Source organism: Falco cherrug, chromosome 3, assembly GCF_023634085.1.
Source record: "Falco cherrug isolate bFalChe1 chromosome 3, bFalChe1.pri, whole genome shotgun sequence".
Classification (NCBI taxonomy): domain Eukaryota; kingdom Metazoa; phylum Chordata; class Aves; order Falconiformes; family Falconidae; genus Falco; species Falco cherrug.
In genome coordinates, this window is record NC_073699.1 from 26,071,542 (window position 1) to 26,085,540 (window position 13,999).

Consider the following 13,999-nt stretch of genomic DNA (forward strand, 5'->3'; position numbering starts at 1 on the left):
GGAGAAAGTGTTATTTCATGCTAAATAAGTCTGCCTCTTCATCTGCTCCCACTACTGTCTGGATTCTGTAGGGTCAGGCAGATATCCTGCCTCCCATTCTAGTCTCAGCAATATGGTAAATTTGGGCCATCCTCATGGAAGTCACAGCAGAAGCATTAGCACGTACCCAGTCAGACTTATGGGATTTCAGATCCTATTTTATTAATTCATGGAATCATAGCATCATTTAGGTTGGAAAAGACCTTTAAGATCATCAAGTCCAACCGTTAACTTAGCACTGCCAAGTCCACCACTAAACCATGTCGCTAAGCACCACTTCTATGGGTTTTTTAAATACTTCCAGACATGGCGATTCCACCACCTCCCTGGGCAGCCTGTTCCAATGTTTGACCACCCTTTCAATGAAGAACTTTTCCTAGTATCCAATCTAAACCTCCCTGGTGCAGCTTGAGACCCCTTCCTCTCGTCTTGTCGCTTGTTATCTGGGAGAAGAGACTGATCCCCACCTGCCTACAGCCTCCTGTCAGGCAGCTGCAGAGAGCAGTAACACCCCCTCTGAGCCCCCTCTTCTCCAGACTAAACAACCCTGGTTCCCTCAGCCACTCCTCACAAGACTTGCGCTCCAGACCCTTCACCAGCCCCGTTGCCCCTCTCTGGACACGCTCCAGCAGCTCAGCGTCCCTCTTGAAGTGAGGGGCACAAAAGGGAACCCAGGACTTGAGGTGTGGCCTCACCAGTGCCAAGTACAGGGGGACGATCACTGCCCTAGTCCTGCTGGCCTCACTGTTTCTGATACAAGCCATGATGCTGTTGGCCTTATTGCCCACCTGGGCCTACTGCTGACTCACGTTCAGCCAGCTGTCAACCAGCAGCCCCAGGTCCTTCGAATTTATATATTTAGAATGAGGGAATGTGCTACATTAGAATAAACATTTTATGCCCTACAGTATAGCATTGATTTAGCTACAGATAAAAGCCTGCCTCTTACACTTAGAGTTAGGAGCCATTCTGGCATGACTTCCCTTATACACTGAGGAAGTTTAGTTGGAGTAACACCAGTTACACTATGTGACATGATGCAACCTTATTGCAACTCATCTGCAATGACACATATTGCAGCAGAAATGTAAAGAAACAGAAATAGTTTTTGGTTTCCTAGAATTTGTATTTGAACTCTGAGCATGCATATGATCCTGTGACAAAAGTCATTGAATTATATTAATGCTAGATATGTGGGAACTGATATCATGTGAATGTAACCTTTATCTGGATGTTGAATTCCCATTTATTTTGCCTTGTAGGATTGATTACATAGTGAGCTATAGTATTTTGTGTAGCTACTAAATAAACAATGTGCATGAGACTTTGCATGGTCTGGGAAGGAAGCCTCTGGATCCATCTCTTCCCTGTTACATAGGAGGAAGAGTTCAGGGAATATGAAACTAGTCATTGTGCTGGAGGAAGTGGTCTTAGGAAAATAAAGTCTTTTAAACACATCCATGCCTCTGTTCAGTTTCTGGCTGAGCCACTGATTTTCTGTGCAATCCTGGAGAAATAACTGAGATTGTATCTATAGTATATAATGTAGGATCCTGCAGAAATACCCACAGTGACTTTGACTGAACTTTGAGAATTATGTTTTTCCTCACCTCACTGAAATTTTCAGGTCTTAAAAAGGTGGGACAGGTCACATAGGTCATGTGGTACTGGGATAATACACTGCACATTTATCAAACAGAAGACACCAAATCATTGAAACTCTTGGGTTAAGATGTTTTGTTTGTTTCGTTGGTTGGTTAGTTGGTTTGTTTTTGGAAAGAGAAAAGCAAATACCTTAATAGGAATAGGGAAATTTAGAAAATAAAAACTCTTCTTATTTCTGAACCTGTTTTCCTTAGATAAAATGGAATTCCTTAGAAAATTGCATTGTGGCTGTAGATGTAGAAACAAGATCTTTTCTGTATTTGTTGTTGCATTTCTGCCTGTGTATGCATGGGACCATGAGCGTGCCAGGGAGGAGTGTAAATTGAACCTGGCCTGGCTGGTTCAATGTCCTTATCAAAATGACTTTGCTATGCGGGAACAGCAAGCTGACCTTGGTGGTTCCTGTGTTACAGGATTTGGAGTGTCTCTGCTTCTAGTTAGGGACCCTGGTGGCTAGTTCTCCCTCTGTTATCAGCAAGAGTAGCCCCCAAACCCCCAAATTTGCTGAGTTTCAGTGTAGCCAGCAGAGCTGCTGCCATTTCAGCAGCTGCTCGGAGTCCTTGCAAAGATTTAAGTGCATCCCAGCACATTTCATGAGTCCCTTTGGGCTAGAAAGGCTGCAAACTGGGAGTGACAGAATGGCTCCTGGGCTTTCCCCAGGCTCCTGCCATCCCTTCCTTGCTTCTGCACAAGTCCCCAGGTGTTTGGACACATGAGATGTCTCTGATGGGCTACTTTTACAGCACAGATATGGGCAGTACATGGGTGGGGGGACTTGGTTCTCCCTAGTAAGGAGACATCTAGTGCACTGTGCTGGTAGGAGGTGCTCTGGCTACTGCCACCTCTCCCCACTGTGGCATCTGACCATGATGTGCTGGCCGTGATCCATCAGTTTGGGGCCTGTGGTCAGGGGTCTGGCTTTGAGAGGCAGGTGCTGTGGCAGGGCAGTAAGCTGGAGACATAAGATGCCAAATAAATGCCAAAGATGCCTGATAATGGTACGCTTCTTGAAGGTCCTCATGGCTGTTACCTTAGGAAGAGGGGGACAGAAGGGGAAGAAGTTACCTCAAGCCAGTGGGAAGGGGCCATGCAATAGCAACAAAGTGAGCCTGCTCTTCTGTGAAGTCTTTTCTCATTAAAAAAAACCATCAACTGTAGGTTTAAAATCTCACTTTTCCATGTTTGCATGGATATAAATACTCTGCAGAAAGTGAATGTGGCATTTGTGTAAACAACAGTATTTTAAAATATGAACTAAAAATCTAGAAGCCTTTGTACACCCACCTTTGCTATCCCACTTTTAGCTGCTCTGAAGACCTTTCATAAAGTTCTCTTTTTACTTTAAAAAAAAAAGTATGTATTGTTAACCATGTTTGTGCTCTGGTATTTTTGCTTTGCCTCATGAGGAATAGCTGGTTTTATGCTAACCCTTCAGGTCAATGTCTGATCCTAGAGTTTTCTTCCTAACTGAAGCTCTCTGATCTTATATGAGCAAATACCTTGCAATTACATTTCACAATAATTGCAAAGGCAGTGTAATAAACCACAGAAGAACTAGTTCTGGAGAACTAGATGGGGGAGAAGTATGAGAAATGCTATATGAAAGCAAGCTATTAGTAGATTTTCAGAGACAGAAAACGAAAAAAAAACCCAGGGTGTAAAGGTGGGCTGAACAGTTTCGGAGATGGAAGGATATTCTGATCTTGCTAAACGCAACAGTAGCATTGATGCTTTGCTCTTTGCTTTGTATTCTTTCCTTTTTTCTCTATACGTTGGGCATACAAATATTTTAAAGCAAGATAAGACTTTCTCATTTCTCTATATTATTATAGGGGATATTTCTTACTGGTTCAGATGCAGTGATTTCTTTCCAGTTGCAAGATAAAAAGCCTCCATCCCCAGTTTTGAGTAGGAATAGCTTCCTCAGGAGCAGGTCAGATGCCTGGCTAAATATTCTTTTAATATTTCTTTTAGAATTAAATTGTAGTTGTGATACAGGTGGCAATTGCATAAGCACTGAAGGTGCTTGCACTCAGTTTTCTTGCAAGTAGGTTTCCTTGTCGGTAAAAACCTTGCAGGCTGGTTGTTTTTTTCTTAGTGATGTACTATTGCTATTTAGAAAACCACTTTAATGGGGAAAATTGTGCAAAGTGGTGTGCAGAAGCGTTGGCTGGTATTTATGTAACAACAGCAAATACTGGAGCAGGAACTCATATCCAAGTTCCTCTGAATTTCAGGAATATTCCAATTCTGTTTCTAATCTGTGCAATTTTTATTTGTCTCTAGCAAATACCAAAGGCATTATTTAAGTGTAAGACAGTTTCTTAAGTAGTTACCACAATCTTTTTCTGAGGAAGTTTCTGCATATGAGAGGTGCCTGTATAGCCTATACAGACTTGCAAATTGGAAGGAGTGTTTTGCATGTGATAACTATGCAGGACAGAAGACAATCTGGAATAGTTCAGCCACCGTCCCTCACTGTTTTATAATTATTTACCTTAGTTTAGATGCCAAACATAGAAAATTATTATCTTTCTGAACTGCCGTTTCCCAATACTATTTGGCAGCCTTAATTTAATTATGTGCTGTAAAAAAGCTCTCTGCAAACTCTGCTAAAGGAACACAATTGTCTTAGAAAAGTAGCTGAAGCATGTTAGGGTTAAATGTAACTTTTTTCCCATGTGTCATTCGCCTGCCTGACTTAGAATTCTTTAATAGATACTGAGCAAAGCAGAACTGAAAGTATTTTTAATTTCAGTGCTTTGTATATTTACAGAGGGATTACAACAAACTTCTACACTTTATCTACATTTTAATAGGTCAGTGTGAACATATGAAGTGTATTAAGGTGGACTGCCTTACTTATTAAACTTATGTGCATTCGTCAAAAGCCCTTAGCAGTGTATGCAATAGGGGCTGGAAAGCCATGCATGATTGAGGTCATGCATCCAGCCAGTTTGTAAGATGATCCCTCTGTACTGAGCCATCAGCCATCCTTAGCATAGGGGCGCACTCATACACGCATTCCTGTCAAGTCATCTTGTGAAAGGCTGCTTGCTTCCAGCTTGGCTTGAAAGTGCAACCTTAATAAAACTCACTGAAGCCTGAGAGAAAATAGCAGTTCTGCAGCAGATAGTGTAGGGGAAAGAGACTGGGATATGCATATGCAGCTGACTAAAGCAGGCTACATGCTGGACTGTAACAGAGAGGAAACAATAAATCTTAACTACTATGCAATAAATATTCCCAATTTTAACTAAGGAAGCTATCCTCATACTGAAATTAAAAAAATAAGTTTATCCAAGCTTGATTACTAAAGTGCGCTTCTCCAGTCCTTTCTCCAAAGACTTTAAGGGAAATTAAAAACAAATTTAAAGAAAGAGGAAGAAAAAGTTTTTGTTGAAGTAGGAAAAGAAAGTAATAATAACATGTCAGTTTTCCTTTCCTTTGCTTTCCTGGCAGCGGTTCTTGCTCATATAGGCTGTAATAACCAGCGTCGGGGTCCAGAAGCCAGTGGGAGAAGATTTAACCGGATTCAGCACGGGCAGTGCACCTATACTTTCATTCTGCCAGAACAGGACGGGAACTGTCGTGAAAGCACGACAGACCAGTACAACACAAACGCTCTTCAGAGAGATGCTCCTCACGTGGAACAGGATTTCTCTTCCCAGAAACTGCAACATCTGGAACATGTGATGGAAAATTACACTCAGTGGCTGCAAAAAGTAAGTGTTCCTTTTTTTCATTTTCACTAAATGGATTTTTTTGGTGATGTTCAAAGTTTTCATTAGTTTCTATGAGAACTGAGGTAATAAGGATTGATCTAGTTTCTCGCTGTGGAGGGTAGAAATGTTTCAGCCTTCCTACTGACATTACTCTCAGGAGCAGAATTTTCTTCATGTTAGTGAAAGACACAACTTCTTAAAGCTTTATCTCAAAAGACCATGGATGTTTGTGAATCAGAGAATGAAAAAATCCTGCAGAGACTGTAATGACAGAACTTACTAAGTACTCCTATAAACTCTACTTACAATTCACAGCTTCAGATCAGATGCTGTGCAGTGTACCTGCTACGCTGACAGCAAAAGGGAGCATTTTAAAAATATCAGCGTTTAAAGGCACTGGGTTAAGAATATCATTGTTCCTCCATAAACAGATTCTGTAATATATTCTATCCAGCTAACTGCTGGAAAGAAAGAAGAAAGTATATGGGCATTCACACTCCTGAAACATTGCAGTAAAACTTTTTAACTATGTAGATTACATTGGACTTGAAACAGCCTGTTTTAATTTGTGTGAATAAGTGCATTCTTTCATAGAAAGGGAAAAATGGGTTTGAAGTTGTTGTAGTAACTTAGCAGAATAATTATTTTTAAGACTGTGCAATAGCTCTAAACTTTTAATGAACTTTTCGGTATTTTAGGTATGAGCTGAATTTTGGGCCTGAAAAGACCTAAATATGTGAATAATTTCATTCATATGAGCAGTCCCATTCACCTTAACAGGATTACTCACTTGTGTAAAATTACATACCTTGCAGGATCTTGTCCATGCCTTGGTAATAAAATGCCTTGGGATAGCTGACCAGTAAAAATAAATAAACAGTCTTTGTATATAGTTATTTGTAATATTCCCATTCTCATATTGCATTTTGACCTGGAAAAACTTAGAAAATTGAGCAATTGAGTGATGCAACTAGTCATGTAAGATGGCACAAGAAAACTGCTATATGTACCCATTTGAGAGATACACGATTTAACTCTAGCACAAGTTCATAGGAAGAATGAGCATCAATAAGAACCTAGCGAAGACCCTACTAGGTGGACTAAACCTTTGTATTAGCAAAGTTACTGTAACCTGTCTTATTTACAAGTTTTGTTTCACCCAGACAGTATACAAGATAGAAATATGTTAAAAAGCACATACAGCTGTCCCCATTCCCCTAACCCTACTAAAATCTTCGGAGGTTTCCTGATGCCTTGGTAAATTAATTGCGCTCTTTGCATATCTGGCACTAGCAAGAGAGAAAAGACTCTGTCCAGTAAACATGTGACTATAAAACAAAGTATAACAAAGCATTTCTTTTTTAGACTACTTCCCTCATTTTTTAATACCTTGGTCTGCATCGGGGAATATAAAGCTGGAGATAAGGGGATGTCTTGTAGATGAAAGCATTTCTTAGGAAATTATTTTACTGTACCTTGGGAGGCTGAGGCAAGCACTAAAAAGAGGAAAGTTGTTATCTGTGTTTATGTACACATGATTTTACTTGAGCAAATTGGCTGCTGAATCATGCTTTTAAGACTTTACTTATTCTGTGTTTGTCCACTAGAGACTGAACTAAGATCACTATTTCACTGTGAACTGAACATGAAGAAATTTGAGTCTCTGGAGTGTGAATGTTTGAGCTAGGCTTAGTCCTCTCACACTTTGGAGGGAAGTGATTAAACAGGTAGGCAGCCCAGTGAAAGGGGCTTATATATGAGGACTTTTCTTCTGCAGTGATTGTAAAACGGGCTATGGGCAGCACTATCCCCCTCCTCCTTTCCTTCCCAGCCCCCAAGCCACTGCTCCCAGGGGTTTACATAAAACTGGGATTGTGCACGTATCCCCATGTGTCAGTTTTCCTTGGAATGAAAGGACCCGTTTCTCTGTGTGATGGAGTATGGCTCAGTCTGAACAAATGAGGTTGATGCAGCTCCTTTATAGCATCTCTGAATACCAAATTTGCTTTGTTGATGCTGCCGTTACAAAGCATCTCAGACATAACTCATTTCCTTTCAAAACAAGCATAATGCTGAAATGTAATGAATGTATTATGTATATATCTTGCGTCTCATTTTTATTCTCTGCATTTATTTTTTCCCCTAGATTTTTGGTATCAGATATAACTGCTGCTACACTAAACAGCATTTACAATGCACCTGTTAAGAACAAAATACAGAATAAATAACAGTTATAGGTCCATGAATGGAAGCAAATAGTTATAATAAGAAATAGTGTTTAAGAATTTGAGATATATTCTGACTTACATAAAGGAAATATGTTTATTACTTCAGGTAATATATATATCTTTCATTAAAATTATATATACGCAATGTTTGGCAGGGTGCATTGTTTTCTCACCACAAAGGCTATTAGCCTGAAATATTGAAAGAGTATTTACTAAGAAAGTTGGCAAGAATCATGGTTTGCTTAACTCTGTAGTATTTTAATTTAAAAATTATTTTCTTTCACACCTAAACTAGCAGATTTCTAGAAGCAAAGCAAGCATTCTTTTTTTTTTTAAAAAAAAGCTAAATTTTATGCTTAAAACCAGAAGTGCTTCTTTGACTACCTACGAGCTTGATTATAGATAAGAATGGGCTGGCTTGAGGAGCCAATAACAGGCAATTAAGTCCCAGGCTTGTTCATTAACATTTGCATATCTATAGTGAGCATAACTGGGATTGGTTGACAAACCAGGGACATGGCAAAACGCGCCGTGCAGATGACTTGGTAAACATTTTTAGAGCTTTTCCTAGAACTGTTTATTTTAATACCGGATAACTTTCCCCATTGTTTAAGCTTGGGTTTCATTTCTGCAATATGTTTATACTAATAGTTCAAAACAAACAGTTCATCACATTTTCTTTTTTTGCAGTAACTGACTGGCACACATGATACTGTTTGGTATTTAATTGACATGTCTAAGTATTGCCAAAGAGGAGTTACATGAAATGTTATCATCATGTCTTGCTTGGGAACTTTCTGTTAGTCAGATTGCTGAACTTAGAGTATCGATGGACTCGGTACACGTTCAGGATAGCTATACAGATGAGTGTTTTATATACTTATCCCTTATTCCAAATAGTAATAATAATTGTTATTACAGTAATAAGTGAACTTTATATGATCCATTCTTTTTTTTTTTTTTCTGATCATTACCTAAGAAGAATACTACAGAAGTTTAAAATAAATGCTTATTAATAGTGTACTGTAAGAAGCTAACACAGATGTACAGGTTTGAGTTGAAAGTGAACCACAATCATTTTGGTCAGGCAAACTTAGACTTCATTTTCCTTTTCTCTGCAAATATTGATGGCACCACTACAGTTAAACCCAATGAAGAAGCTTCAAGTCACTTACCTTTCCCTTCAAACTGCCTGTGCTGTCACCAGCTATAAAAGAAGAAATATAAAATGATAAGCTAGATTCAGTCATTAAAGAAAGAAATTATGAACAATTTTTCCGGGGTATCTGTCACCATTTGATAGTCTAGTTTAAAGTTTATTCTTATTATGGTTTTGATAAATTGTCTATAGCATTCTCTGTGCTCTGTTGACTTATTTTACAGAATTAACATTGCAAGTGCTCACTAGGGTTTTAAATATGAAAGGAATCTAGGTTTTGATGGGGACCAGTCGTTGTATAGAAGAAACTGGCTTTTGGAAAGGCTAGAGTCTGTCACTGTGTGTTGTGGCTCCAGTGAAAGTCTGCCCCTCTCTGCTGTTTTTACCAGCAGGCCCTAGCACTGCCATGAAATGGTAGTAAAATGCTTATGTGTGTGTAGAGGCTGGATTTTGCCTTGCATTTTATATGGTTTGCTGAAGATGGGAAAATTCTTCACATATCATATGCCATGAAGCTGTGTGAAAGTGTGACAGAGCCTGCCCTGAAAAGGACAGATCTAAAGAGCTGTGATAGTATCCTATGAGGCAAATTTATATTCATATAAAAGTGGAGGTGGTCATAACTTGTAAATTTTGTCACACTAATAAACCAATTTTCGCTAATTGTCCTATTACAAGAAATAGTAAAAATTCTATTTTATTTATGGTTGTGTCTCACTGGGCATTTTGTAATATAACATGTGACCTTAAAGTCTACATAATATTTGGATGTTAAGTGCAACCATGAGATCCATGATGAACTCCTGTTAATTTTCACAAATAAAAGCGGGTCATTAGATTTGCAATCTGCCATTCTGTTTGTCATTTAATATGAACATTGTTAAGAGGTCTGTATAAGTAATGGCTTTCCAGGAAATCTTTCCTTTTTCAAGATGGACCAGGGCTAAAAGGAAACAGTGAGGATGCTTCATCCAAAATGGGTCACTAGTCTCCTATTTTGGCATCCAGCTTGAACTTGGATTTCTTGCGTAGATCCAGAGGCTGTTTGCTATTGTAGGTGCTCCTTTTTGCTTTGGAGTCAATGAATTCTCATAACCAAAGCAAAACCTCATCATAGTAACATCACAAGTGCAGTTCCCATAAGCAAGCTGCAGAACAAATGCTGGGATTCAAATTAGTGAAATTACTTATCTAGTATGTCCTGTTCAATGGGTAAATATATATAAAAGCCAATTTTAAAGAGCAAAAAAAAGTTCATGGAAACAAACTGCTTCTAAGAAAATTCATGTTTGAGTGTAAAACAAAATTTGCTTATTTACCTTCAAAAAGTCTTTTGGCCAATAATATGCCTGCATTTTAAATTTTTATTAATCAAATTGCTGAAGTCCATGGGATATTCTGAGGTACCCACAAGAAAAAGGGTTTCCACACTTTAAATGTGGAAATGCTCGAAAGCTTTATATTATTGGGGGATAACCCATTTGGCAATGTGCTTTTTTTTTTTTTTCTTTTTAAAGTAGAAGAATCAGAGAAGTAGACTGAAGGGCAGTCTCACATGTTGCCACATTTGGTAGCAAATTAGTTAAAAAAGATATTTCCCATGCTTGGACAGAAGGCTTTATCATAATGTGCAGTAGAACCTGAATGTGTTTATTTTCAGTGATGACAGCTGTAATTAGGAACTTTCTGGTAACAATAAAATATTACATTTATTAGTCATCTGAACTGTCCAACCAACATGCCCAGTGGGAGATCTCATTTGGAACACTGAGAGTTTTTCTAAATGAAACTAATATAAAGTAAATGGTGTGTCATTTTGAGGGTGCTGAGAACTCATCGTTCCCATTCCCTTCTGTGGTTTGGACACAATCTCTACTTCACAGTGCTGGGTGCCTTGGAAAAAAAAAAAGAAAAAAAAAAAAGAAACCTCATGTGGGAAAAGTATAAAGCTGGGTATTTTAGGCCTGCATCATCCCACCCAAACTTCTGGCCAAAACCCAGTGATATCCAAGATAGGTTTTTCTTTGCTGTGGGGAATCTCTCAGTGCTGTGTCCAGAGACAGTAGCAAGCCCAGAGGAAGAGCCAGCCATCTGAACCATCCTATGGAAGTCCCTGCTTCTCTTCATTGACTCCAGGGAAACCCTGAACAGCTCGCTTCCTGATTTAAACGCCTCTGTTAAGTGGGATGGATTTAAGCTTTATTTCTGTTCATGGCTGTAGCACAGACTTCCCTTGTGACTGCAAGGAAATCATGAACTTTTAAGTATTCCTGTTTCCTTTTTCTAACACCAATATAGTACTACTACTCAGTTTCACAAGGCTGTTGGGAGTCTTAATATGTTATTTTTTGTATTGTTTTTGGAGTCTTTCTAGTGGAAAGTATTTTGTGGTATTAACAGTTTCTGTATGATAATAATATTTCCAATATTTACAGAAAACATGCTGAGATTAAAATTTTTTGGAAGGAAATTAGTTTTAAAATTAGTAAATAAAATAATTAATAAAAAATAAGCAGATAAATGCAATTAACATTAGTCTATAATGCTAAGTATATTTTGCAGGCTGCAGTTGTCTAAGTGGGTTATATATGTCCTGCTACCTGTGAGAATTGTCATTCTTGCAGTGTTCTTAAAATCCATTGAGCAGTTGCTGCTTCAACTTTTATTCATCTGAAATTAATAGAACTGTAGCTTAGTCTTGTATGGATTCTCAGGAAAACCAGTGAGGAATGGCTAGCTTTTCAGAGCTATTATTACCAGCAATGTTGTCATCAAACCTGGGCTCACTTGTGTGATTTATTGCAAGTGTAACCTGAAAGGTGAAGATACTTAGCAACCTACTTGCATCCATCTCAATTTACAGTTCAGCTTAGCTCAGTCCTCTTCTCTGTATTTGCAATAAGGTGCAAACAAGGAAGAGCTAGCAAATGAAGAACCTTCTAGAACGAGCATCATGGTTTTAGCTGTGCTGTGAACCTCATCTTCACCACCACTAGTTCAAGTGTCTTGAATAAACAGCCCTGGTATAAAAGTCATCCCAGTAGCGTAAGGATTTCCTCTCTTGTTAAAGAGTTGAAGCTTGATCAGGAAAAGGAAATTGAAATAGTTTCATGTTTCATGGGATGGGTTCTTTTTCTTATGAAACAAGCTGTACTTTAACACAAGGTTATTCTTGTGTAACCACACGTGCATATTTTAAACAGTATTATGAAAAACCAGGGTGATGAATATTCACTTGGAAAGCTAACTTAGAAATGCCATAAATTGTTGCACATTTGCACTACATTCTCATCAATGTTCCTGCACAAAGATCAAGCTTTGCTTTTCATTACCTTAGTTAGGAATCACATTAATCTAAAACAGTGTAATTCACTCCTAAACTGGAGTAAGAAGTCTACCCAGGGGCTTGCACCAGTTTACTTATCCCTGTTTAAAACTGATGCAAGTTGAACTAGTGCAACTTCCTATCTAAACAAGACCTAACAGTAGGGCTAGCTCAATACTGAAAAAACATGGGTACAGACAGTCAAAGCAAGACAGGTATAGGATCAGCTGGAAAGATGCTGAAGTTGCACTATTCTACATTTTGAAAAATATTTTGCTTTCAGAATTAAAACAAACCAAACAAACAAGAAAAAAAAAGGGGGGGGGGATTAAAGTAACTTTAGAATCCCTTGGAGGAAGTAATATAAAAAATCGGTATTCTAAGGCCATGGAGCAACATGATTGAAAGAAATTTCTTATACTCCCTTGACTAGCTTCTAGCAGCAGAAATGAAGACAAAAAAAAGAAAAAAAAATCCAGTAGGAAAAGGATAATAGTTAGAGAACTATGCTAGTTTTATGGTGAAATAGTTATGTCTTTAGCAAAGGTACTTTAAAGGTCTGCTATATGGTAGTACATGGTCAGTCATATGCTGTGTTAATATTCCTGTCTTAAGAGAGATATGTAGGCTGCAAGTGCAGATACAGTCTTGTAGTTGAAAAATCTGTGTTGAAGATCCATGAGTAAAAAGTGGCTGATCAAAAATTCTGTAAGAAGTCTGCAAAATTCCTTTCCCTTGGACACCTTACCCTGCTGCTTGAGTGTGGGCACACATATATGCATGCACACACACACATATGCATTTAGAGTTTTGGAGTCTTTGGTGTTGAGGTACATTGAAGTCTGTTTCGAAGTGTTGTGTCTTAAATCTGTGCTTATGTTTTATACCTACTTACCTTCTGTCAATCTGTTGTTCTTCTGGAATTGACCTGTTGGCTCAAAAAACCTACAAGAGTTCTTAGCAAAATGAAATCTTGTCTATTGTACATGCATTATTCTATGTGGATGAGTCCCCATACTGTGTTGCAAATAAATTATGGGTGCTTTTGCTTTTGTACTTTCCAGACTGTGTATGAAAGCAAGAATTTTCATATATTCTGGAAAACCTATTAGACTGTGTACTCCCCAAACCAGACATGTGACTGTCCTTACATGTGCCTGTGTTGCAGGACAAACCTGATTGTGCTTGTGCATGCATGGCATCTGCTTCTTTAATAGGACTTGACGTAACTATATAGTTATAATTTTTCATCATGTCTTCTGGAAATTTTTTATTTGTTGGAGTAAATTCTTGCCATTTGCCATGTTTTTCTAGTTGTCTTGTTGCAAATAATGTACCAGGCGTTCCTTCTGCAATAGGAATGTATGGGAACAACCAAAATGCACTTGTTCCAGTCAGAAGAATTCCCTTCTGACACTGTTCTGCCTGAGGAATTGGGTCCTGGCATTCTTTCTCCTCCCTCTGTACCAAGGAGGCAAATAGGCTAGAGAGATTACCCTAGAGATAGGGTAAGCTCTAAGCACCTCTGCCAGAAAATTAAGAAAAGACTAGAGAACTGTGGGAGAAAACTGTGAGTATGAGCAGATGACCTTAGAAGGTAATTTGTCTCTTTTTGGCAGCATGGCTTCTTTCGCACTAGGGCACAGATGACTAGATTGGTACTAATCAATTCTGAATCTAAAAACTAATTCTGCTGCAGGCTGATATGCCATTTATAGACCGATCCTGCCTTCTTTCACATCTAAACCTCCTTTAAAGGCTTTCTGTGTGCAAGAGGATTTTCTTGAAAGATGTTATCTATGTTAAGAAGCTTCTGTTTTAGCGTTAACATTGTTTAGCAGGCCAAGCTTTTTGTTTT

The 13,999-nt window shown here is 38.5% G+C and overlaps 1 protein-coding gene across 1 annotated transcript in view; it reads left to right on the forward strand.

The window, feature by feature from the left end:
* Nucleotides 1–4,693: 4,693 nt before the first annotated feature.
* The window catches only part of ANGPT1 (angiopoietin 1), a 171,657-nt gene continuing 162,351 nt past the window's right edge, over nucleotides 4,694–13,999 (forward strand). Inside the window, exon 1 of the mRNA XM_005431811.3 lies at nucleotides 4,694–5,429. Within this exon, the coding sequence (XP_005431868.1) occupies nucleotides 5,133–5,429 (297 nt within the window). The 5' untranslated portion in view covers nucleotides 4,694–5,132. The remainder of the gene's footprint in view (nucleotides 5,430–13,999) is intronic.